The 25705-nt window shown below is 45.0% G+C and overlaps 1 protein-coding gene across 2 annotated transcripts in view; it reads right to left on the bottom strand.

The window, feature by feature from the left end:
• Window positions 1-25705, bottom strand: part of LOC137532696 (angiopoietin-related protein 5-like) — a 51860-nt gene that overhangs the window by 10429 nt on the left and 15726 nt on the right. Inside the window, exons 2-3 of one of the 2 annotated variants that reach the window (XM_068253520.1) lie at window positions 2075-2119; window positions 1900-1984 (exon numbers count right to left, since the gene is read on the bottom strand). Coding sequence is in view for 1 of the 2 variants with exons in the window: in XM_068253519.1 (XP_068109620.1) it covers window positions 2040-2119 (80 nt within the window). In the remaining variant the exon portion in view is untranslated. Of the gene's footprint in view, window positions 1-1899; window positions 1985-2039; window positions 2120-25705 lie in introns of both variants that reach the window. The other variant, XM_068253519.1, reaches the window with a different exon arrangement.

Genomic DNA, 25705 nt, shown 5'->3' with positions numbered 1-25705 from the left:
ATAGGATTCTGTACTTCCTAGGTGTAATGGCCAATAGTATGTTCTGTGATGCTGTGCTCAGACTCTTAAAAAGATCTGGAGTAAATGCATTTTCTTCAAGATACATGATATACGGTTTTTATTCATTCATTACAGTTTAGGACATTGTCTCTTTAACCTTTTCGGGACCGGCCACCTACCCCCCCTTAAGGACCAGGCATTTTTGGCGGGAAGGGGGTGCGCGCGTTTGGGGGGGTCAGGCGGCCGGATCCCGTGTGTGGCTGCCGGGCATTGTGTCCCCCCTTGGTGGCCTGGGCCCCCCCTTCTGCCAGCAGCCTTCACTTACCTTCCAGGCTCCAGCGATGAGCCGCACGGGACCCTCTTCTCCGGCCGGCATCTCCGCTTCATCTGACGAGCAGTTCCGGGTCGCGGCTTGATGACGTCATCAAGCCGGGACCCGGCGCTGACGTCAGATGAAGCGGAGATGCCGGCCAGAGCGGAGGGGGGCGCCGATCGTCGCTGGAACGGCAGGGAGGTGAGTGGATCCTCTTCTTTCCCCCCCTGCCGCCGCAGCTGTCAAACAGATCACTACGATCCGACGGCGATCGTAGTGATCGTGTGATCAGCAGCCATACGCGATGGCTGCTGATCACTCGGGGGAGATGTCGGCTGTCATATGACAGCTTGATCTCCCCCTCCGGGTGCGCACGATCGCGTCGGGAGCGGAAATTTCGGGCCGGCGTAGATCCTACGCCGCATCAGGCTAGAACAGCCACAAGTGCGGCGTAGGATCTCATGCACATGGTCCCGAAAAGGTTAAAGGACATCTGAACTGAAAGGATACGGAGGCTGACATATTTATTTACTTATGAACAATTCCAGTTACCTGACAGTCCTGCTGAACTCTTTGGCTGAAGTGACTGAGTCACACACTTGAAACAAGCATGCAACTTGCAAATGAAATACGACTAGATTTAGGCCCAGTGCACACCAAAAAGCACTAGTGTAAAAGCAAACACTTAGTGATTTTTGAAGTGATAACTCAGAGGGATTCTAGGCACGTGCAGAGCGATTTTCTACACATGCCTAGCGATTTTTGAAGTGTTTTGGTGTAGCATTTTTTATATTTTGGTACAGTAGAGCTGAAACTGAACAGCTTCTGTAACAAAAACGCTTGGAAAATTGCTCTGATCTAGCGCTTTTCAGAGCGATTAAAAGGAATTAAATATGGCAGCCTTCATGTCTCTCTCACTTCAGGTGCCCTTTAGCAAGGAAGCAATTCAATCACCTGTCCTTACATGCACTGTGAACAAGGGATGCCTGTTTCTGTGGTAGTGGCAAATGCCATTAAAATTAAACTGCACTTATTGAAAGTCTGATGACAGATAAGCCTCTAGTTTACTGTGAATCATTTCTGCACCATAAAATATTATAACTAGAATACAAATGTTCTACATTAATACACTGTAGGGCAGCCTTGAAGAGTCTGGGATTCTGTGTTACAGAAGTTGACATGGTTACCAATTCACAGTACTGAAAAAATCTAAATATAAAATATTTAAACACATTCCACTGCCTGTGCTATTTAATTAGGTAATCAGGAGTACCATAATGGTACCAGTAAGGCTTGCAAAATAAATACATATATAAAAAAAATTATGTGGGATCAACACTTCTTACTGAATATGGGAATCGGTTCTATAGTATATGTTCTGACAAAAGACATTTTAAACAAATTTTAGGTTACATTTTATAAACAATATAAAAAATAAATAAATGAGGAAATAGAGAAAAAACTGTAAAAATATAAAGAAGGAAGGAATACAAACTCCCAAAATCAACCAATATAAAACTGAAGGTTATAAAGTTTCAAGCAAAAGAGATCCAAATAAAGAATACTGAAATGGTATTAAAACTCACCAGACAGTCCAAATACAGATGCTGTAGTAATGTTCTATTCTGATACTGCTTATAGTCAGAGTGTAGGACCTTTTATAAAGCTCTGCTAAAAGTTAGAGAACAAAAACAACCAATGAAATGAAAGACTGAGTCTGCTCTACCTGAAACTTGTTATCTGATAATTCCCTTCATTTACATTAAAATAGAGTGATACTGTGTTCAGCCTCAGGTCATTCTTGCACTGTAAAACAGTAATTTAGGAAAAAGAAATTAAATGCTGTACATGATACTAATGCATGGCAGTCTTCAAACTTCTGCATTATTTGCTATTATTTTAAAATACATTGTCAGAATTGTATAAAAACATATAAGAGAAATGCTTTATTTTTTTTTCTTTTAAACACTTGACCAATGACCATATATAAATTGTACTTCAAAAGAGTTTAGCTAGTTCTAAGTAATAGTTCCTGTTAAGTTCCACCAACTAGCATTTTTTCATAGTTTGCCAGAATGTGTTGCAAACTAATTTAAAATAAATCTTTGTATACTTTTAATGAAATTATACATCAAGCCCTTTAGAAAATAAGAGTGTAATAACGAGCATGCAGTATAATTATAAATATCCTGCTAAGTATGACTATCATATCAATTATATTAATCAATTAATATTGATTAATATAATTGATATGATAGTCATACTTAGCAGTGCTCTTGAGAGACAAGCCAAATGTATGCCATGTGATAACAAAATACAGTAGGGATCACCAATTCTTGCACCACTTTGAGCAACTGCTGACATTTAAACAAAGGGTGAAAAAAGGTGAGGGCTGCAAAGTAGGACCTCAGAGTTTTTGGGTTTTTTGAATGCTCTAGTGCTAAATGCTATATACCAATACATTTACTACCCAATCCTGCATTTGTTGACCTGCATTTCAAATTTCATTGAGGGTTATCAAGCCTGAAAAAATTAGGTAATTTCAGATTAATTAAACCATACTTATTACATAATGTAGAAATCTATAGATTTACTTTAGCTGTGTATGGGTATCTTAAAGCTGGCCATTGACTAGAAGCCTTTAACACAAAGGATCCATATTCTTAAACCTCACCGATAAAATAGCTTTAATGCTCCCACCATGCAAGAAACTACTTAAAATAAGTTTGATATTACATTTACCCTACTTTTTAGTACTTTTTAAGTTGTTCTAAAAAGTTATTTTTTTTAGGTAAGATAAAAAAATATCTCCTTGGAGAAATCTTAATTGGATAAATAGGGCCCATATGCAATTACCGTATTTTCCACCGTATGAAATGCACTTTTTCTCCCCAAAAAAGGAAAGAAAAAGTCCCTGCGTCTTATACGGAAAAGGCAGAGAATCCACGACTTCTGAATGCTTGCAGATACTAACCACCTACCCGCCGCCTCATCGGGGATTGCCTGCCTCTGTGTGCCTGCTCCCCCATGTGCCTCGCTCTCTCCCCCGTGCATCTGCAAACACCTCCCTTGTGTCTCCGCGTCTCCACTCCCCTTACCCCCCACCCTAACCCCGTGTAAGTGTAGAAGTGATAGGCATCTGGCTTACCTACTCCATTGCACACATCTGAGTCCCCCCGTGCCTTGCTCTGTCCCCTGTGTATCCACAACCCCTGGGCGTACGGACTAGGTAAGCCAACTGCCCATCACTTCTACACTTACCCGGGTGGGGGGGGGGGGAGTAAGGGGGTGTTTGCAGATACACTGGGAGAGAGAGAGGAGCTGGCACACTCGGCGCCAGGGAGACATGAGGGACTGAAGAGGACACAGAAGGACACATGGACACAGGAGGACACATAAGTTGACACAGGTGGACACATAATGGACACATGGGAAACATAAGGGACACAAGGGGACACCAGGAGACACATAAGGGACATATGGAAGACACATAAGGGAACCAGGAGGACACATAAGGGACACAGGAGGACACATAAGGGACACAGGAGGACACAATTTGGGGGAGAATATGTACAAGACACTCCTGGAACATGAATGCACCAGGTTTAGTATATAAAAATTTTTTTTACGTGGATTGTGCCCTCAAAACTTAGGTGCCCCTTATATTCTGGAGCGACTTATATGGCGGAAGGTATGATAACTTTTACTCCTGAGTATTCTCCAAGGTGATATTTTCAAATTTGTTAATAAAATGTCTTTTAAACCACCAGCAAGCAAAAATATTCAAAATAATTTTGATTGTACTTTTCACCTACTTTTTTGTACTTTTTTTATTACGAAGTGCTGAAAATCTATTTTAAATCAACGACTATGAATTATTTCCTAGGAGTTAATGGCATATGGCCCTAGATGTTCCTCTAGGGGAAAAAAAGACACGCTTGAATGGAAATCTGAAAATAAAATTACACACTACAATTTATTTTTGATTAAGAAATCAATCAAGAACTGAGCATAAATGTCTACTACCGGTACAAAGATAGCATTAGGGGAGTTCTGAAGTGTTTGAACTTGTACACTATGATGCGGTCTTTGATTCCAAATTTCAGTTAATTTATATTTGATAGTAAAAACAGAAGAAAAGAGCTTCAGTCACACTTTAAATAAATTCCATGTACTGGCCAAAACTAATACACAGCATACCCAGGACCATTTACAGTACTCATCACAATAAATTACATCCTAATGTCATGTTTTGTGAAGCAATAAAAGTTTAATGTACTCAGAGAGGCAAGAGATACTAAGATGTTAATACAGATAAAGATTTACTAGAGAACTGTGTATGTGACTGACAGCATGTCTTAATTAGTATGGGGATAGTCCACAGAATGACACGTGATATCCATGGACTCGGGCAGTGTAAATTGCCACCCACAAGCCAGCCTGTGTAACAGCCGACCCACACAAAAGAAAAGGGAAACCATTGAGAATTTGTAAAATATCTCACATCACAAAAGGTGAAATAGATCAATGCACAAAAGATACTGGAAGAATGAGTATTTTCATGGAGGACCTGTTCAATGACACATCTCTACCTACAGCTGCTCTGGGACCCAGAAACATTGCAAACACATATCTAGCTATATAGAGTTATCCAGGCAATAGTGGTATTTTCCTATTATTCTGAATACATGATTATGTCCACTATACAGCTGCCTCCACAAGTGTGATATTGTTACATGTGAGGGGTTTTAGACATGCATTTCCATCCTAAGTAGAATTCATACATCCCCTCAGGGCACAACTCTCAGCAATCACTAATTATCTTTTACTTAAAGGACCACTATCATGAAAAATTTTAAACTGTAAAATACATGTGTAAGAATATGTATAAAATGTACATTTGTCCCAGAGTCCGACCCCCTTCCTATCCCCATAGCTTAAGGACCTCTATCACTAAAACATGTAATGTAAAATATCTATAAGATGTACATTTGTCCCAGAGTAAAATGAGCTAAAAATTACTTTTCTCCTATGTTGCTGTACCTTACGGTAAGCAGTACGGATGCTCATTCCAATTCTGCAGAATTGAAAAAAGGGATGCTCGTTCCGATTTCCGCATTTCTGATCGACATAGCATTTCCACATCAGAAAGCAGAAATCATAGTGCAGTAAGAGGATTTTGCCGGAAACAGTGAACATTTCTGAGGAAATTCCACTATACCGATATTCGGTATTTTTAAGCCAATCTGAAGACTCGAAATAAATAATCCAATCAGAGAATCCAGATTTGTAGCTATACCAATATTCAGTAATGGTAAGCAAATCAGAAGACTCAAAATGAATAATCCAATCAGAGAATCAGAGATTTGTAGCTATACCAATATTCAGTAATGGTAAGCAAATCAGAAGACTCAAAATGAATAATCCAATCAGAAAATCAGGATTTCTAGCTATACCAATATTCAGTAATGTTAGCAAATCAGAAGACTCAAAATGAATAATCCAATCAGAGAATCAGGATTTGTAGTGCAGTAAGCGGTAGGCATACATTTCTGTAGAAATCCACAAAACAGATATTCGGTAATTTTAAGCCAATCAGAAGACTCAAAATGAATAAGCCAATCATAGAATCAGGATTTGTAGTGCGGTAAGAGGTAGGCAAAAATTTTGCTATACCGATATTCAGTAATTTTAAGCCAATCAGAAGACTCGAAATTAATAATCCAATCAGAGAATCAGGACTAGTAGTACAGTAAGCGGTAGGCGGAAATTTTGCTATAACGATATTCGGTAATTTTAAGCCACTCAGAATACTCTAAGGCCTCGATTCACGAAACGGTGCTAAGCCGGATAGGAGGCCTTAACAATTAGTGGGCGCAAACCTCAGCGTTAGGTGGTTTGCACCCACAGGACCACCCACATGGCGCGCAGTGTGGCGGGACAGTAATAGTGCGCGGTGCGACGCAAACGGCGCATCGGGTGCCCCCGAAGCGGGGCACTTGATGCGCCATTTTCTACAAGGCAGCGGGTGCCACGTTATCGTCGCACCGCACACTATTACTATCCCGCCGTGCTGTGCACAATGTGGGTGGTCTTGTGCGCGATGTAGCTTTGCGGTACTATTAGTGCCCGCAAAACCTACTTATGGGGCACTAAGCGGCTGTTCACTCCGGCGCTATCACCTAGCACCGGTTAGTGAATCAAGCCCTTAATGAATAAGCCAATCAGAGAATCAGGATTTGTAGTGCGGTAAGAGGAAATTTCTGAAATCCACGTCACCGATATTCAGAAGACTCGGAATGAATAAGCCAATCAGAGAATGAAGATTTGTAGTGCAGTAAGTGGCAGGCGGAAATTTCCTGCGGAAATCTGCGGAAATCGGAATACTGTAGGTATACCCCAGAATACCATTGGAATAAAACGGTAGCAGCGGAAGGTGGAATTTCTGGGGAATCGGCATTTGGCATTTCCGACCATCCCTAGTAATCAGTAGAAGTCCATCAGATCTGACAGGTGTTGGATTAGTCTAATACCTCATGGGAAATTCAGGGTTTTCTTTGTTTTCAAAAACACTTATTGAATGGCAGTTGCTCAGCCCAACAGCCAGAATAGTGTGCAAAAACCGGCTAGAAACTGGCTACCATCTTTTTATACATCCTTTCCAGGGAGTGTTTTTGTAAAGGGAGTACTGAAAATCCCCCAAATCAGATTTGTCAGACATTTTCTGATTACTGTAAGTGACAGCAACATAGGAGAAAAGTAATTTATAGCACATTTTACTCTGGGACAAAAGTACGGTACATCTTATATGTATGAATTTTATTTGATGTTTTTTTGCGATAGTGGTCCTTATGCTAAGGGGATAGGAAGGAGGCATGAGTGAGAGCCCTTTTCCACCACCAGTGTTTTGTGAGTCGATTCCGATTGCTAGTGGATTGCAAAAGGCTACAGTTAAAACCAAGTTGGGGTCCAGAATTAAAAGCCATGAGACCACACCATATTCAATCACTTACCTTCCTTGGCTTCCTGGCCAAGGCATCAAAGCAAACCAGTAAAAGGGCATTTGTAATTAGGCAGAAATAATACGTTTGTGCCAACATCTCAGAGCTATATAACTTTAATATAGAGCTTATGAGGACTCAAAATTGGTCTTTATAGTGATCCAGGAAATTATCTATACAAGCATTATTCAATCCCATTGATCTTTTTGGTGTGATCTCTTAAAGCGCCTCATGAGAGCGAGAGATGTTATTGCAAAGAAAATACATGTAATCACAAAGCTCCACACTATACTTCACAGCATCAATCCAACCACAGCTAGACATCTACACACCTCTACCAGCAATTAGATGGTTAAGTGCACCTACACCAAAAAAGTAGCTTATCATCAACTGGGCATCCTATATCTAGTAATGGAGCTAACAGAAAACAGCAGTCAGTCTCCAGGAAACTATGGCCTGGATTCCATCATCATTGTCTTTGCGATAACTTTTTCCAGTTCCTTAAATTACCGAATTCTAAGTTTATCGATTTCTAGTTGTATTCATCAAGGTTTTTCCGCATTCGGTGTGAATTTGATAAAATATCAGATAACAACGCGGTAACCATTCGGTAACGTGTCGACAAGGCCATAAGATTCCCGTGATATTGTGGGTAAAAAGGCAGTCCTTTGAACACCACGTAGCAACATTCCGAATAGGGCTTAACACCTGGACCAGGATTCTGGAAGTGGCTTTGGACAATCCCACAATTTCACCAGCTACGGCTTCATAGGAGCCTTTTCTGAAAAAATGTAGTGCAGTTAGCAATTTAGTTAACCCTGGCACTGCCTGTGTTCTCTTACAAGATGATTCAAGAGAAATGCCGATGTCCTGGTATAGCAAATAAATCCATTCTCTTGCAAATTGATATGGTTCTAGACCTTATTATTGCCCTTCTGTGCCTTTGAATCACTCTCAGCTGACACATAACCACTTCAAATGGCTCCATCTTCTCTGTCAGCAATGATCTGACAGGAATAACGACAGAGCAGTGAAGGAGATAACTAAACCTAAATTTAATGCTAAACCACGCCCACTTTCATTTTCATGAATTGCACTTTCTTCCGTTTTATCGCATCATTCCCGAATAATTACCGAATGGTCGCTAACAGCTGTAGATAACTTTGATGAATCCTGAAATCAACTTATCGAGTTCGGTATTTTACCAAGCTGTCGGTAATTGATTCGATAAGTCTTGATGAATCGAGGCCCATGTCCTGTGTGAGAAGTGACACTTCCTTAAATGCAGCAGTCATGTTCATAAGGAAATAAAATAACATAAGAAATCATAGCAACTGGCTTCCTGAATAAGTACTTCATGTGCTAACTCACAGTGCTCAGTGGTGTTTCAGAATCATTCTAAATGTTAACTCACTGCCCATAAAATTCTATGGGCCTGTTCACAGTACTGCGTTGTAACTAATCGCATTATTCTAACTCGCTGCATGCAGGCTTTATATCAACCTTTATCTGCCTTTTTTTTAATTACGTGCACTGCAACACCACATTTTTTTTGCTTCCTCCCAGTCTAATGCAGAGCAGCGCAGGGAGCACTTTGGTAATAACCTGATCAGGTCTCAGGATTGGCGCTCCATCACCAATGCTGCTGAGATGCACCATCCTCCTTCAGGTCATGATCACGTCATATCATGTGATCAGAACCTGAAGCAGGAAGTGGGTGTTACAGCGTCGCCCAGCATAAATATAGTTTTCGTACATGAGAAATTTCAGGTGGGGCTGCTCATTACAAAACACGCGCTATGCAACAGACCACTGTGAATCCATTCTATGATTTTATTGATTCAAAAAGGAAAAAGTAATTGACCTCCAGAATAAAAATATGAAAACTACGGTATAACGTGTAGATGCAAAGGTGTCAAAATTTTATTGGAACAAACGTGATAAAACATAATTAAAATCAAGAAGAAGTGGCAGAGCTTCTGTAATTACATTACTTTTAAAAAAGAGCTGGAAGTTGGATAGGAATCAATTGTTATCTAGAACAAACTGAAAAAAAGTAAATGATGAAGATGAAGAGGGCCATTATGTGAGACTGATTAGCAGGTATGGGTGAGTTAACATTTAGAATTATTCTGAAACACCATAGCAGGTATGGGTCCCATTGAAAACATTTCCGTCAAATTTTAAATAAAAACTGGGGAATTCTTACTGCATCCCCAGAAATGATGAGAATAGCAGGTCCCAGATCTCTTCTAACAGCAAGACATGCCCAAAATCTTAAAGATAAGTTGGTGCACAGTGACTATGTAAGGGATAATTCTACTATTCTGCAGTAGGTGTAAATTATGCCCATACATTAACAGAGCAAACAACAAACATTTTATGAACAACTTCGAGATGAAAACGTATGAGATAAGGTCATAAACTGCCAGACAAGGAGAGTCATTTATATGATAGAGTACCCTTGTAAACTTAACCATTTCACCTCCCCCTGGATGAGTAACTACGTCCCTGCAAAATGCCACAACTCTGTGCAGGGGCGTAGCTACTACGTCCCTCCTGCTGCGCCCCCCCCCCCCCCCCAAGCTCGTTACCGCCGCTCATTACCGCCGATCGCCCGTCGCTAGATCAATGAGAAAACAAATCACATTAATTGATCTAATTCCCTGAGTGAATGGCTGCAGCCCTCTATTCAAACGGCTCTGCCATTCATGAATCCCGTGCATGTAGTGCTTCTGTTTCCGTACTAACAGTATGGAGCTGAAGTCACCACTGAGGACATCTTGTGGCCAAATTGTAATATTATATCCCCCTTTTTTATTTTTAGTTTTTCGTCCCTAGTTACTTTTTTTTTTTGTAATTAACCCCTGACCTTCCACACTCCCCTAAAGTACCCATTTATTTATTTATTTATTTAATTTAAAAAAAAATTACAAATAAAAAAGAATACATAAGTAGTAACCTTAGGGACTGAACTTTTTTAATATGTATACAAAAACTGTATACTACAATTACTTTATAAATTATGGGCTTGTAATAGGGATAGACGCAAAACTTAAAAAATGCACCTTTATTTCCAAATAAAATATTGGCGCCATACATTGTACTAGGGAAAAATTTTAAACATTGCAATAACCGATACAAATGGGCAAATAAAATGTGTGGGTTTTAATTACAGTAGCATGTTTTATTTTGAAACTATAATAGCCGAAAACTGAAAAATAATGAATTTTTTTATTTTTTTTCTTATTATTCCCATTAAAACTGAGTTAGAATAAAATAATTCTTAGCAAAAAGTACCCCCCAAAGAAAGCCTAATCAGTGGCGAAAAAAACAAGATATAGATTGTTTCATTGTGATAAGTAGTAATAAAGTTATAGGTGAATGAATGGAAGGAATGCTGATGGGTGAAAATTGCTCTGGTTTTATGAGAGGAAAAACCCTTCGAAGTGAAAAGGTTAAATATGTGTGGTAAAACAAAAAGAATGATGGAGTGTTAGAACATTTCAGGCTGATTGAAGATGGTGTTGAAGAGAAAAGCTATTTAGGATCCCACTATGCAGAGTTTCATGGGGGTGACCTAAAAGGTACAACTGTGAAAGGAATATATAAACTAATACGCTGTATCCATTTGTCCTCAATAGGGAATTGGATCTTAGAGCCTTCCTGCAAATCAATGCATACAATTAAATATGCTGTTGTTTATGAAGTCGTTTAAACTGAATTGACAAATTCAATGCCATCTCCTTCTGCAATCTTTCACCATTGCTTTAAATGAAACTGGAGAGTGTCACTTTAAGAACTTCCATTGTAAAAATTTGATGACAGAAAATGAATAAAAAGAGAAGGAAATTGTGTATCAGTGGCCCTAACTACATGCAGTGAATTTAGGAATATATGAAGATTATAATTTAGGTAAAAGTGACCTGCATGTTAAGCTGTAAATGAACTGTTATCCAGACCTGATTGATTTACTATATATACTGTACATCCGCTCAGTATGTGGTTGCCATGGCGTCCCCCCTTGAGGTCTCTTGCACACTACATGCGATTCCAATTTTTAATACGATCTGATTTTTGATTCCGATTAAAAAAAAGTACTGCATGCTGCTATGTTTTTTAATCAAAATATTGAATTGGATCATATAAAAATCGGACTTGCAAGTGTGCAAGAGGCCTTAGAGAGATGACGACACAGGAGGGATGGACATATCGCTAGATAAAAAAGTCCACCAATGAGGAGTAACTCACACCCTGAAGAAACACCCATGGTGTGAAACGCGTAGGTGGGCGGGGTCACATAGTTTTTCCTGGACATTAGATAGCTCGAGCCAGTACATAAACCATTAAGAAGTCTTTGGGCAAGGCTCCCTAATGATCCTGCTGCCCATGGAGTGTGCCCTAAGTGACTACAGCCCTGAAGTGTTTTGAGTCTATCGGGAGAAATGCACAATATAAATGTTCTGTGTCTTGTCTAATTAGTTGGCCTTCTAATTAGTTGGCCTTCTATCTCTAGTCCCTTACTGCATCAGCACTGTCAACACAATTCTCCTAATAGGTCCGTGGCAATGGTTTCAATGTGACCTTTACAAATTACATGTCCTTATAATATGTCAATGTTAAAGACACTGAGTAGACACTTAAAAATAACGTGAACCGTTTCTGCAGGTAACTAAAATAAGTTGTGACATCTGAAGAACCTTTTGCTGCACCAGCCACCACAACATTAAGAGATGTATTTATAAACATGGAGATCAGCATCTAAAAGACAGTGACTTAATACTCTATATAGCACTGACATCTTTTGCACACATTACAAAGACACAGTAATAGTGCACAAATGGCCTTATGGGCATAGGGAGCAATAACAGCATCAGCAACTTTAGCAAGTCCCTAACTATTCCTCAGTATACACATAAAGGTAGCCATACACTGGTCGATTTGCCATCAGATTCGACCAACAGACAGATCCCTATCTGATCGAATCTGATCAGAGAGGGATCGTATGGCTACCTTTACTGCAAACAGATTGTGAACCAATTTCAGCCTGAAACCGTTCACTTGCTGCGGTGGTGCTGCCGCCGCTTCCCCCGCCCGCATGCCCGCATACATTACCTGCGCCGCCGGCACGACTCCCGGGTCTCCGCTGTTCTTCTCCGCTCTGGTCTGGTCTCCGGCATGCTTCCCTTTTTCCTGTCTGGGGGAAGTTTAAACAGTAGAGCGCCCTCTACTGTTTAAACTTCCTGCCGGGACAGGAAGAAGGGAAGCATGCCGGAGACCAGACCAGACCAGAGCAGAAGAGCGGAGACCCGGGAGTCGCGCCAGCAGAGCAGGTAATGTATTGCAGCTCTATTGCGTCGGTCCTCGGGCACTCGAACGTCGCTAGCGATTCGCTCCTTACCCGCGGGCGATCGACGGTTATTTTCCGCACGGCGCGATGGATGGGAATGGATCAAAATTGGGCGTGTAGCCCGAACGATTGGCAGCAGATTCGATCCCAGTGACCGGATCTGCTGTCGAAACGGCGGCAAATCGGGCCAGTGTATGGCCAGCTTAAGAGTTGTGTTTCCAAAAGTGTCTATTCAAACTTTGCCTTAAATAAATTCCATGTTCTGACCACAACTAATACACAGCATACCCATGACCATTTACTCATCACAATAAATGACATTGTAATGTAATGTATTGTGAAATAATAAAACTTGAATGTACTCACAGAGAGGCAAGAAATACAAAGATGTTAATACAGATAAAGATTTAGTAGAGATCTGTGTATGTGACTGACAGCATGTCCTAATTAGTAGGGGGAAAGTCCAAAGAAAGATTCACTGATATCCATGGACTCAGGCAGTGTAAATTGCCACCCACAAGCCTGTGTAACAGCTGACACACACAAAAGAAAAGGGAAACCATTGAGAATTTGTAAAATATCTCACATCACAAAAGGTGAAATGGATCAATGCACAAAAGACACTGGAAGAACGGGTATTTAACCACTTGAGGACCTAGGGCTTTCTACCCCTTAAAGGGATACTTAAGTCAAAAAAAAAATGACATTTACTCACCTGGGGCATCCCTCAGCCCCCCGAAGCTGGATGGTGCCCTCGCAGCCCCGCTCCGATCGTCCTGTCCCCGCCGGCGGCTACTTCCGGTTCGGCGACAGCCGCCGACAGGCTGGGAACGCGGCTGATTTTCCGCGTTCCCAGCCGCTGCTATCACCCTCTATGCTGCTATAGCGTATATATAGACGCTATAGCAGCATAGAGGGTGATAGCAGCGGCTGGGAACGCGGAAAATCAGCCGCGTTCCCAGCCTGTCGGCGGCTGTCGCCGAACCGGAAGTAGCCGCCGGCGGGGAGAGGACGAACGGAGCGGGGCTGCGAGGGCACCATCCAGCTTCGGGGGGCTGAGGGATGCCCCAGGTGAGTAAATGTAATTTTTTTTTTTGACTTAAGTACTGTATTCCTTTAAGGACCGGCCACTTTTTTTCCATTCAGACCACTGCAGCTTTCACGGTTTATTGCTCGCTCATACAACCTACCACCTAAATGAATTTTGGCTCCTTTTCTTGTCACTAATAAAGCTTTCTTTTGGTGCTATTTGATTGCTCCTGCGATTTTTACTTTTTATTATATTCAGCAAAAAAGACATGAATTTTGGCAAAAAAATGATTTTTTTTAACTTTCTGTGCTGACAGTTTTCAAATAAAGTAAAATTTCTGTATACATGCAGCGCGAAAAATGTGGACAAACATGTTTTGGATAAAAAAAAAACCATTCAGCGTATATTTATTTGTTTGGGTAAAAGTTATAGCGTTTACAAACTATGGTGCAAAAAGTGAATTTTCCCATTTTCAAGCATCTATGACTTTTCTGACCCCCTGTCATGTTTCGTGAGGGGCTAGAATTCCAGGATAGTATAAATACCCCCCAAATGACCCCATTTTGGAAATAAGACATCCCAAAGTATTCACTGAGAGGCATAGTGAGTTCATAGAAGATATTATTTTTTGTCACAAGTAAGCGGAAAATGACACTTTGTGACAAAAAAAAAAAAAGTTTCCATTTCTTCTAACTTGCGACAAAAAAAAATGAAATCTGCCACGGACTCACCATGCCCCTCTCTGAATACCTTGAAGGGTCTACATTTTCCAAAATGGGGTCATTTGTGGGGTGTGTTTACTGTCCTGACATTTTGGGGGGTGCTAAATTGTAAGCACCCCTGTAAAGCCTAAAGGTGCTCATTGGACTTTGGACCCCTTAGCGCAGTTAGGCTGCAAAAAAGTGCCACACATGTGGTATTGCCGTACTCAGGAGAAGTAGTATAATGTGTTTTGGGGTGTGTTTTTACACATACCCATGCTGGGTGGGAGAAATATCTCTGTAAATGACAATTTTTTAATTTTTTTTACACACAATTGTCCATTTACAGAGTTATTTCTCCCACCCAGCATGGGTATGTATAAAAATACACCCCAAAACACATTATACTACTTCTCCCGAGTACGGCGATACCACATGTGTGGCACTTTTTTGCACCCTAACTGTGCTAAGGGGCCCAAAGTCCAATGAGTACCTTTAGGATTTCACAGGTCATTTTGCGGAATTTGATTTCCAGACTACTCCTCAGGGTTTAGGGCCCCTAAATTGCCAGGGCAGTATAGGAACCCCACAAATGACCCCATTTTAGAAAGAAGACACCCCAAGGTATTCCGTTAGGAGTATGGTGAGTTCATAGAAGATTTTATTTTTTGTCACAAGTTAGTGGAAAATGACACTTTGTGAAAAAAACAATAAAAATCAATTTTCCGCTAACTTTTGACAAAAAATAAAATCTTCTATGAACTTACCATACTCCTAACGGAATACCTTGGGGTGTCTTCTTTCTAAAATGGGGTCATTTGTGGGGTTCCTATACTGCCCTGGCATTTTAGGGGCCCTAAACCGTGAGGAGTAGTCTGGAAATCAAATTCCGCAAAATGACCTGTGAAATCCTAAAGGTACTCATTGGACTTTGGGCCCTTTAGCGCAGTTAGGGTGCAAAAAAGTGCCACACATGTGGTATCACCGTACTCGGGAGAAGTAGTACAATGTGTTTTGGGGTGTATTTTTACACATACCCATGCTGGGTGGGAGAAATAACTCTGTAAATGGACAATTGTGTGTAAAAAAATCAAAAGATTGTCATTTACAGAGGTATTTCTCCCACCCAGCATGGGTATGTGTAAAAATACACCCCAAAACACATTGCACTACTTCTCCCGAGTACGGAGATACCACATTTGTGGCACTTTTTTGCACCCTAACTGCGCTAAAGGGCCCAAAGTCCAATGAGTACCTTTAGGATTTCACAGGTCATTTTGCGGAATTTGATTTCCAGACTACTCCTCACGGTTTAGGGTCCCTAAATTGCCAGGGCAGTATAGGAACCCCACAAATGACCTCATTTTAGAAAGAAGACACCCCAAGGTATTCCGTTAGGAGTATGGTGAGTTCATAGAAGATTTTATTTTTTGTCAAAAGTTAGCGGAAAATTGATTTTTATTGTTTTTTTTCACAAAGTGTCATTTTCCACTAACTTGTGACAAAAAATAAAATCTTCTATGAACTCACCATACTCCTAACGGAATACCTTGGGGTGTCTTCTTTCTAAAATGGGGTCATTTGTGGGGTTTCTATACTGCCCTGGCATTTTAGGGGCCCTAAACCGTGAGGATTAGTCTGGAAATCAAATTCCGCAAAATGACCTGTGAAATCCTAAAGGTACTCATTGGACTTTGGGCCCTTTAGCGCAGTTAGGGTGCAAAAAAGTGCCACACATGTGGTATCGCCGTACTCGGGAGAAGTAGTACAATGTGTTTTGGGGTGTATTTTTACACATACCCATGCTGGGTGGGAGAGATAACTCTGTAAATGGACAATTGTGTGTAAAAAAATCAAAAGATTGTCATTTACAGAGGTATTTCTCCCACCCAGCATGGGTATGTGTAAAAATACACCCCAAAACACATTATACTACTTCTCCCGAGTACGGCGATACCACATGTGTGGCACTTTTTTGCACCCTAACTGGGCTAAGGGGCCCAGAGTCCAATGAGTACCTTTAGGCTTTACAGGGGTGCTCACAATTTAGCACCCCGCCCACTTGCCAGGACAGTTAACAAACCCCACAAATGACCCCATTTTGGAAAGAATACACAACAAGGTATTCCATGAGGGTAATGGTGAGGTCATTGAAAATTTTATTTTTTGTCACAAGTAAACGGAAAATGACACTTTGTTAAAAAAAAAAAATAAAATTCTGCTAACTTGTGACAAAAACTAAAATCTTTTATGAACTCACCGTGCACCTCACATAATACTTTAGGGTGTCCTCTTTCCAAAATGGGGTCATTTGTGGAGTCTGTCCTGGCATTTTAGGGTCTCTGCAATCATTACATGTATGGCCAGTATTAGGAGTTTCTGCTATACTCCTTATATTGGGTATACAAGTAATGCACTCTGGGCTGAAAGGAAAAATGAACGGCAAACATACCTTGCTCCACATCAATGGCAGATCTTCCTCCACATCAATGGCAGTGATAACCTCAGGAGAGAGACACCCCGTGCCACCCTGCACTCAGGGTGAGCCACCAACTTATGTGACTGGGCCTCAGAACTTTAGTATACAGCATTATGCCTGTAGGATACAGCAATATGCCTGCCAATAGAGATGACTCTGTGTGGCATTAAAGCATCATCATAGGCCCAAATCACATATAAACCGGGGGTGTCCACACTCAAGGGAAATTCAAACATGCCGTCTTATATCGCCAACCCAGGACAGATCAGCAATATCAAGCATGGAAACCGATCCTTCCGACTTTTATGCTTACCCGTTTTTTTGGTTTTCAAGCTCACCTCTCCTCCACCTGGGACAATGTGCGAAAGACCACTGAGTGTGTGCCTACTCCTGTGTCTGGAGTTCCCTAGGTTCTAATAGTGTACCTGCTCGTGGTACCTCTCAAAACACTGCCCTACGCATAGGCCAGGCTGGTCAGGACAGCGGGGACAATAAAAACTGGTGTCATTCCTTCTTCCAGTCCTGCTGCAGACACGACAACGTTTTCTTCGGATGCGTTGACCTGGGGCACACGGAATCTGATAGGCGTAATGCCTACCATGCAGTCGGCTAGTTGCATCTGGGGGGGGGGGGGGGACTGGCACCTCCTGGATACAGGATGTCCAGAATGATCTGTTCCTGAAATTGGAGGAAAGATCCAGTTCTCCCAGCCTTACTGTAGAGAACAAAGCTGTTGTAAACTGCCAATTGAATCAGATAAAAAGACACTTTCTTATACCAGCGTCTTGTTTTCCGGGTAATTAAATAGGGCGCTAACCTCTGCTCATTGAAGTCCACCCCTCCCATGTTGACATTATATTCGTGGACGACAAGGGGCTTTTCAATGACCTTAGTTGCCCGTTGAATTTGGACTGTCGTGTCTGTGTGAATGGTGGACAGAAAGTAAACGTCCCTCTTGTCCCTCCATTTCACCGCGAGCAGGTCTTCAGTACGCAAGGCGGCCCTCTGCCCCCGTTCAAGTCTGGTGGTAATGAGCCGTTGGGGGAAGCCCTGGCGACTAGGCCGCGCAGTGCCACAGCATCGAAATCCTTCTAACTTTAAGTGCTGAAAGAGGGCCACACTTGTGTAATAATTGTCCACAAAAAGATGGTACCCCTTCTGGAACAAGGGTGACACCAAGTCCCACACAACCTTTCCACTGCTCCCCAGGTAGTCAGGGCATCCAACCGGCTCCAATTTTGAGTCTTTTCCCTCATAGACCCTAAAACGACATGTATAGCCTGTGGCCCTTTCACAGAGCTTATACAGTTTCACCCCATACCGGGCGCGCTTGCTTGGGATGTACTGTTTGATGCCAAGGCCCCCGGTAAAGCGTAAGAGGGACTCGTCTACGCAGATGTTCTGTTCAGGGATATAAGCATCTGCAAATGTTGAGGACAGGTGGTCTATGAGGGGCCGAATTTTGTGGAGCCGGTCATAAGCAGGGTCTCCCCTTTCATGACAGGTTTCGTCGTCGTTGAAGTGCAGGAAGCGCAGGATGGACTCAAATCGTGTCCTGGACATGGCAGCAGGGTACAAGGGAACATGATGTACTGGGTTCGTAGACCAATACGCCCGCAATACATTCTGTTTCATTAGTCCCAAGTGAAGGATAAGGGCCAAAAAGATTTTAATGTCGGAAACTTGGACTGGTTTCCACCCGAAAGGCTGGGCATACATGCTCTCCGGGTGCTCGGTGATGAATTGTGTGGCTTTACGGTTGGTCTCAACCACAATTAAGTCCAAGAGAACCTGGGTGATGAACAGCTGCAAAAAGTCTAGGGCCGTTCCTAGATGAGCTGTCGCCACCTGGACTCCAGACTGGGCGGTGAAAGGGGGCACTACGGGTGCGGCGGAATCAGGGGATTGCCAATCTGGTTGTGCCAGCACCTCTGGGAGTCTATGGGTACTACGGGCCCGTCTTCTTCTTGGTGGCTGCGACGGGGGTACTACTGCACTTGCCACCGTACCAGTTTCAACTTCCATGCTGACGCTCACCACTTCGCCAGGGTCTACAGAAGTACTGGTACCAAGTCCAGGAGATGCTGCGCTGCTGGTGCCTGCTAGAGTTGGGCCGAACGGTTCGCCTGCGAACGGTTCCATGCGAACTTCAGTGGTTCGCGTTCGCGTCCCGCAGGCGAACCTTTGCGGAAGTTCGGTTCGCCCCATAATGCACATGGAGGGTCAACTTTGACCCTCTACATCACAGTCAGCAGGCCCAGTGTAGCCAATTAGGCTACACTAGCCCCTGGAGCCCCACCCCCCCTTATATAAGGCAGGCAGCGGCAGCCATTACGGTCACTCGTGTGCTGCCTGCGTTAGTGAGAGTAGGGCGAGCTGCTGCAGACTGTCTCTCAGGGAAAGATTAGTTAGGCTTAACTTGTTCCTGTCTGGCTGCATACCTGTTCTGTGAACCCACCACTGCATACCTGTGCTGTGAACCCACCACTGCATACCTGTGCTGTGAACCCACCACTGCATACCTGTGCTGTGAACCCACCACTGCATACCTGTGCTGTGAACCCACCACTGCATACCTGTTCAGTGAACCTGCCACTGCATACCTGTTCTGTTCAGTGGACCCGCCACTGTATACCTGTTCATTGAACCCACCACTGCATACCTGTGCTGTGAACCCACCACTGCATACCTGTTCTGTGAACCCACCACTGCATACCTGTTCAGTGAACCCGCCACTGCATACCTGTTCTGTTCAGTGGACCCGCCACTGTATACCTGTTCAGTGAACCCGCCACTGCATACCTGTTCTGTTCAGTGGACCCGCCACTGTATACCTGTTCAGTGAACCCACCACTGCATACCTGTGCTGTGAACCCACCACTGCATACCTGTTCTGTGAACCCACCACTGCATACCTGTTCAGTGAACCCGCCACTGCATACCTGTTCTGTTCAGTGGACCCGCCACTGTATACCTGTTCAGTGAACCCGCCACTGCATACCTGTTCTGTTCAGTGGACCCGCCACTGCATACCTGTTGTGTTCAGTGAACCTGCCACTGCATACCTGTTCTGTGAACCCGCCACTGTATACCTGTTCTGTTTAGTGAACCCGCCACTGTATACCTGTTCTGTTTAGTGAACCCGCCACTGCATACCTGTTCTGTTCAGTGGACCCGCCACTGTATACCTGTTCAGTGAACCCGCCACTGCATACCTGTTGTGTTCAGTGAACCTGCCACTGCATGCCTGTTCTGTGAACCCGCCACTGTATACCTGTTCTGTTTAGTGAACCCGCCACTGTATACCTGTTCTGTTTAGTGAACCCGCCACTGTATACCTGTTCTGTTTAGTGAACCCGCCACTGCATACCTGTTCTGTTCAGTGGACCCGCCACTGTATACCTGTTCAGTGAACCCGCCACTGCATACCTGTTGTGTTCAGTGAACCTGCCACTGCATACCTGTTCTGTGAACCCGCCACTGTATACCTGTTCTGTTTAGTGAACCCACCACTGTATACCTGTTCTGTTTAGTGAACCCGCCACTGTATACCTGTTCTGTTTAGTGAACCCGCCACTGCATACCTGTTGTGTTCAGTGGACCCGCCACTGTATACCTGTTCAGTGAACCCGCCACTGCATACCTGTTGTGTTCAGTGAACCTGCCACTGCATACCTGTTCTGTGAACCCGCCACTGTATACCTGTTCTGTTTAGTGAACCCGCCACTGTATACCTGTTCTGTTTAGTGAACCCGCCACTGCATACCTGTTCTGTTCAGTGGACCCACCACTGTATACCTGTTCAGTGAACCCGCCACTGCATACCTGTTGTGTTCAGTGAACCTGCCACTGCATACCTGGTCTGTGAACCCGCCACTGTATACCTGTTCTGTTTAGTGAACCCACCGCATCAGTGCGCATACCTGTGCAGTTAAGTGAACCCACCTACCTACGTGAGTGCACGCAGTGTGATATACCACTCCGTGCATACCCGATATGGACAAAACAGGTAGAGGAAGAGGTAGTGCCAGAGCCAGAGGAAGGCCACCCGGCAGGTCTGCGCGAGGTCGTGTAAATGTAATTTCGTGTGGACCTGGCCCACAGTACAGTGCTCGGAAGAAGGCACAGCCCATCACCTCCCAAGATTGTCAGGACGTGGTTGAGTATTTAGCGACACAAAACACCTCATCTTGCTCAGCCACCAGCGCTACTACTAGCACCACTTCCGCTGCATTTGACACTTCGCAAGAATTATTTAGTGTTGAAATCACTGATGCACAGCCATTGTTGTTACAGCCAGATGAATTTTCACCAGCTAATATGTCTGAGTTACGCGGCAACACTATGGATGTAACGTGTCAGGAGGATGAAGGACCTACTGATGGTGCAAGTTTGGATTTGTCTGAGGCAAGCGAAGCTGGGCAGGATGACTACGATGATGACGGTAATAGGGATCCTCTGTATGTTCCCAATAGAGGAGATGAAGAGGGGGACAGTTCAGAGGGGGAGTCAGAGAGTAGTAGGAGGAGAGAAGTTGCTGAAAGAAGCTGGGGCAGCTCTTCGTCAGAAACAGCTGGTGGCAGAGTCCGGCACCATGTATCGCCACCTATGTACAGCCAGCCAACTTGCCCTTCAGCATCAGCTGCTGAGGTCCCCATAGTGCCCACATCCCAGGGTGGCTCAGCGGTGTGGAAATTTTTTAATGTGTGTGCCTCAGATCGGACCAAAGCCATCTGTTCGCTCTGCCAACAAAAATTGAGCCGTGGAAAGGCCAACACTCACGTAGGGACAAGTGCCTTACGAAGGCACCTGGAGAAAAGGCACAAACAGCAATGGGATGGCCACCTGAGCAAAAGCAGCAGCAGCACACAAAAGCAAAGCCACCCTCCTTCTCCTCTTCCTCCTCCATCAGGTGCATTATCTGCTTCTGCCGCTTTCTCCCTTCCACCTTCACAGGCACCCTCCTCCACTCCGCCTCTGCCCTTGAGCGGTTCCTGCTCCTCTGCCCACAGCAGCAGTCAGGTGTCCGTGAAGGAAATGTTTGAGCGGAAGAAGCCAATTCCGGCCAGTCACCCCCTTGCCCGGCGTCTGACAGCTGGCGTGGCGGAACTGTTAGCTCGGCAGCTGTTACCATACCGGCTGGTGGACTCTGAGGCCTTCCGTAAATTTGTGGCCATCGGAACACCGCAGTGGAAGATGCCAGGCCGCACTTATTTTTCGAGAAAGGCCATACCCCAACTGCACCGTGAAGTTGAGAGGCAAGTGGTGTCATCTCTTGCGAAGAGCGTTGGGTCAAGGGTACACCTGACCACGGATGCCTGGTCTGCCAAGCACGGGCAGGGCCGCTACATTACCTACACAGCCCATTGGGTGAACCTGGTGGTGAACGATGGCAAGCAGGGCGCAGCGGACCAAATTGTGACACCTCCACGGCTTGCAGGCAGGCCTCCTGCCACCTCCTCTCCTCTTGCTACATGCTCTTCGCTGTCCTCCTCCTCCTTGGCTGAGAGGCAGTTCTCCTCTCCAGCTACACAGCCCCAGCTCCGCAGGGCCTATGCTGCATGCCAGGTACGACGCTGTCACGCCATCTTAGACATGTCTTGTCTCAAAGCGGAGAGTCACACTGGAGCAGCTCTCCTGGCTGCTCTTAAGAAACAGGTGGATGAGTGGCTGACCCCGCACCACCTGGAGATAGGCAACGTGGTGTGCGACAACGGCAGCAATCTGCTTGCCGCTTTGCATATGGGGAAGCTGACACACATACCCTGCATGGCACATGTCATGAATCTAGTGGTTCAAAGATTTATGGCAAAGTACCCTGGCTTAGCGAATGTCCTGAAGCAGGCCAGGAAGTTCTGTGGGCATTTGAGGCGGTCTTACACAGCCATGGCACGCTTTGCGGAAATTCAGCGCAAAAACAACATGCCGGTGAGACGCCTCATTTGCGATAGCCCGACTCGCTGGAACTCGACCCTGCTCATGTTCTCCCGCCTGCTAGAACAGAAGAAAGCCGTGACCCACTACCTCTACAACTACAGTAGAATGAAACAGTCTGGGAAGATGGGGATGTTCTGGCCCGACAACTGGACACTGATGGAAAATGCATGCAGGCTCATGCGCCCGTTTGAGGAGGTGACCAACCTGGTGAGCCGCAGTGAGGACACCATCAGCGACTTAATTCCCTACGCTTACTTCTTGGAGCGTGCTGTGCGTAGAGTGGCGGATGAAGCTGTGAATGAGTGTGACCAGGAACCGTTACGGCAGGAACAGGCATGGGACCAATTTTCATCAGACCCAGCTGTTTCCTCAACACCTGCGGCAGCACAGAGGGGGGAGGAGGAGGAAGAAGAGAAGTCGTGTGCAGAAGACGAGTCAGACTCAGAGGATGATGAGCAAGGTGTTTCTTTGGGGGAGGAGGAGGAGGAGGGGACAGCGGCAGGAGAACAACCTCAGCAGGCATCGCAAGGGGCTTGTGCTGCTCAACCTTCCCGTGGTATTGTTCGCGGCTGGGTGGAGGAGGTTGACTTACCTGACGTCACTGAGGAAGAGCAAGAGGAGATGGAGGGTACTGGATCCGACTTTGTGCAGATGTCGTCTTTTATGCTGTCCTGCCTGTTGAGGGACCCCCGTATAAAAAACCTCAAGGGGAATGAGCTGTACTGGGTGGCCACACTACTAGACCCTCGGTACAGGCACAAAGTGGCGTACCTGTTACCAACTCACCGGAAGGTGGAAAGGATGCAGCACATGCAGAACCAGCTGTCAACTATGCTTTACAATGCCTTTAAGGGTGATGTGACGGCACAACGCCAGCAAGGTACCACTGCCACTAATCCTCCTCCCGTGTCCACGCAGTCAAAGACAGGACGCTCCAGCGATCTCATGGTGATGTCGGACATGCGGACGTTCTTTAGTCCAACGCCTCACCGTAGCCCTTCCGGATCCACCCTCCACCAACGCCTGGAACGGCAGGTAGCCGACTACCTGGCCTTAAGTGTGGATGTAGACATTGCTGTGAACAGCGATGAGGAACCCTTGAACTACTGGGTGCGCAGGCTTGACCTGTGGCCAGAACTGTCCCAATTTGCCATCCAACTTCTCTCCTGCCCTGCCGCAAGCGTCCTGTCAGAAAGGACCTTCAGCGCAGCTGGAGGCATTGTCACAGAGAAGAGAAGTCGCCTAAGTCACAAAAGTGTTAAGTACCTCAGCTTTATCAAAATGAATGAGGCATGGATCCCGGAGGGCTGCTGCCCGCCCCAAGACTAAGTCAGTCCCCGCACACACAGCATCTCTGCCTGCACGCCGTGTGACTGGCTGCCTGGCCTGCCCCAAGAAGACTAAGTCGCTCCCAGTCCCTCCACACAGCATGTCTGCCTGCAGGCCGCTTGACTACCTTCTCCGCCACCACCAACAGGGTCCGGGACTCCAGGCGGATTGCTGAATTTTTTAGGCCGCTGCTAGCAGCGGCCGCTGTAATAATTTTTCTGGTGCGTGTACATGACTGCCTAATTTTTCTGGCTGCACTGCGGGCAGCTGCAACAACAAAAGAAAAGGCATGTACATGCGCCCATTCCCCTTCGTGATCATTACCTTGCCGTGGTGAAGGGGCTTGCGTATCACAATGAAGCAATGACCGGCGCCTAGATGAGTGTCTCGGGGGGCACACCCACGATAATAAGGTCGTTGCCTCATTGTGGTCAGACCAAATTTGATCAGCTGGACAGTCACTGTTCTGTCATTCAGCTACATCAGCCAGGCGACCATATGGGCTGTAAAGCCACCAAAACCTGCACTCTCGCCATGGTGCGCACCAGTCCAGCACGGCCGTCACTACACAAACAGCTGTTTGCGCTGCGTTACACGGTGAGTTTGGTGTGTCAGTGTGAAGCAGTACCTTAATTACCCTACCTGATTGATGTATACACATGCAAGATGTTTGAAAGCACTTTAGGCCTGTCATTTAGCATTCAATGTGATTTCTGCCCTTAAAACGCTGCTTTGCGTCAAATCCAGATTTTTCCCGGGGACTTTTGGCATGTATCCCACTCCGCCATGCCCCCCTCCAGGTGTTAGACCCCTTGAAACATCTTTTCCATCACTTTTGTGGCCAGCATAATTATTTTTTTTTTCAAAGTTCGCATCCCCATTGAAGTCTATTGCGGTTCGCGAACTTTAACGCGAACCGAACCTTCCGCGGAAGTTCGCGAACCTAAAATCGGAGGTTCGGCCCAACTCTAGTGCCTGCCTCACCAAGAAAACTATCAACAGCGCTAGCACCACCCTGCTGCCCTTGAGGCGGATCCTGCGCCACCTGCGGTCTAACGACTTGGGGTCTGGTACGCCTGGCTCTAGCCGGGACCATAGCCTCGTCATCACTTTCGGTCAGGGAACCACTGCTTTCTACAGGTTCAAATTCGGACCCGGAAGATTCGACGGATGATTCTTCCCAAAAGAACTCATCCGACTGGTCCATGTACCTGTATACCTCGTCATCGGAAAGCCCCCTTCTTGCCATTGTGGATTGCTAAATTTATGGGGTTTTCCTCCGAGACTACCCAGAAAAAAAGAGCACCTACCTAGCAAAAAGGGAGTATTTGAGAGGTATTGGGGTTGGTGGGAAGTGGGGTCTCAGAGGCAATCAAACAATCACGGGACAATCAAATACAATTACAGCACAATCGACTCCAATCACAGCACAAGCAAATCTGATGCACTCGGAAGGAGGTGGTTGGGTGTGGTGGGGGGGAGGGGAGGGTTGGTGTGGTGGGGGGGGGAGGGTTGGGTGTGGTGGGGGGGAGGGGAGGGTTGGGTGTGGTGGGGGGAGGGGAGGG

Source organism: Hyperolius riggenbachi, chromosome 9, assembly GCF_040937935.1.
Source record: "Hyperolius riggenbachi isolate aHypRig1 chromosome 9, aHypRig1.pri, whole genome shotgun sequence".
NCBI classification, from domain to species: domain Eukaryota; kingdom Metazoa; phylum Chordata; class Amphibia; order Anura; family Hyperoliidae; genus Hyperolius; species Hyperolius riggenbachi.
The sequence above is the reverse complement of the archived record's forward strand: the minus strand, read 5'-3'. Positions and strand labels throughout refer to the sequence as shown.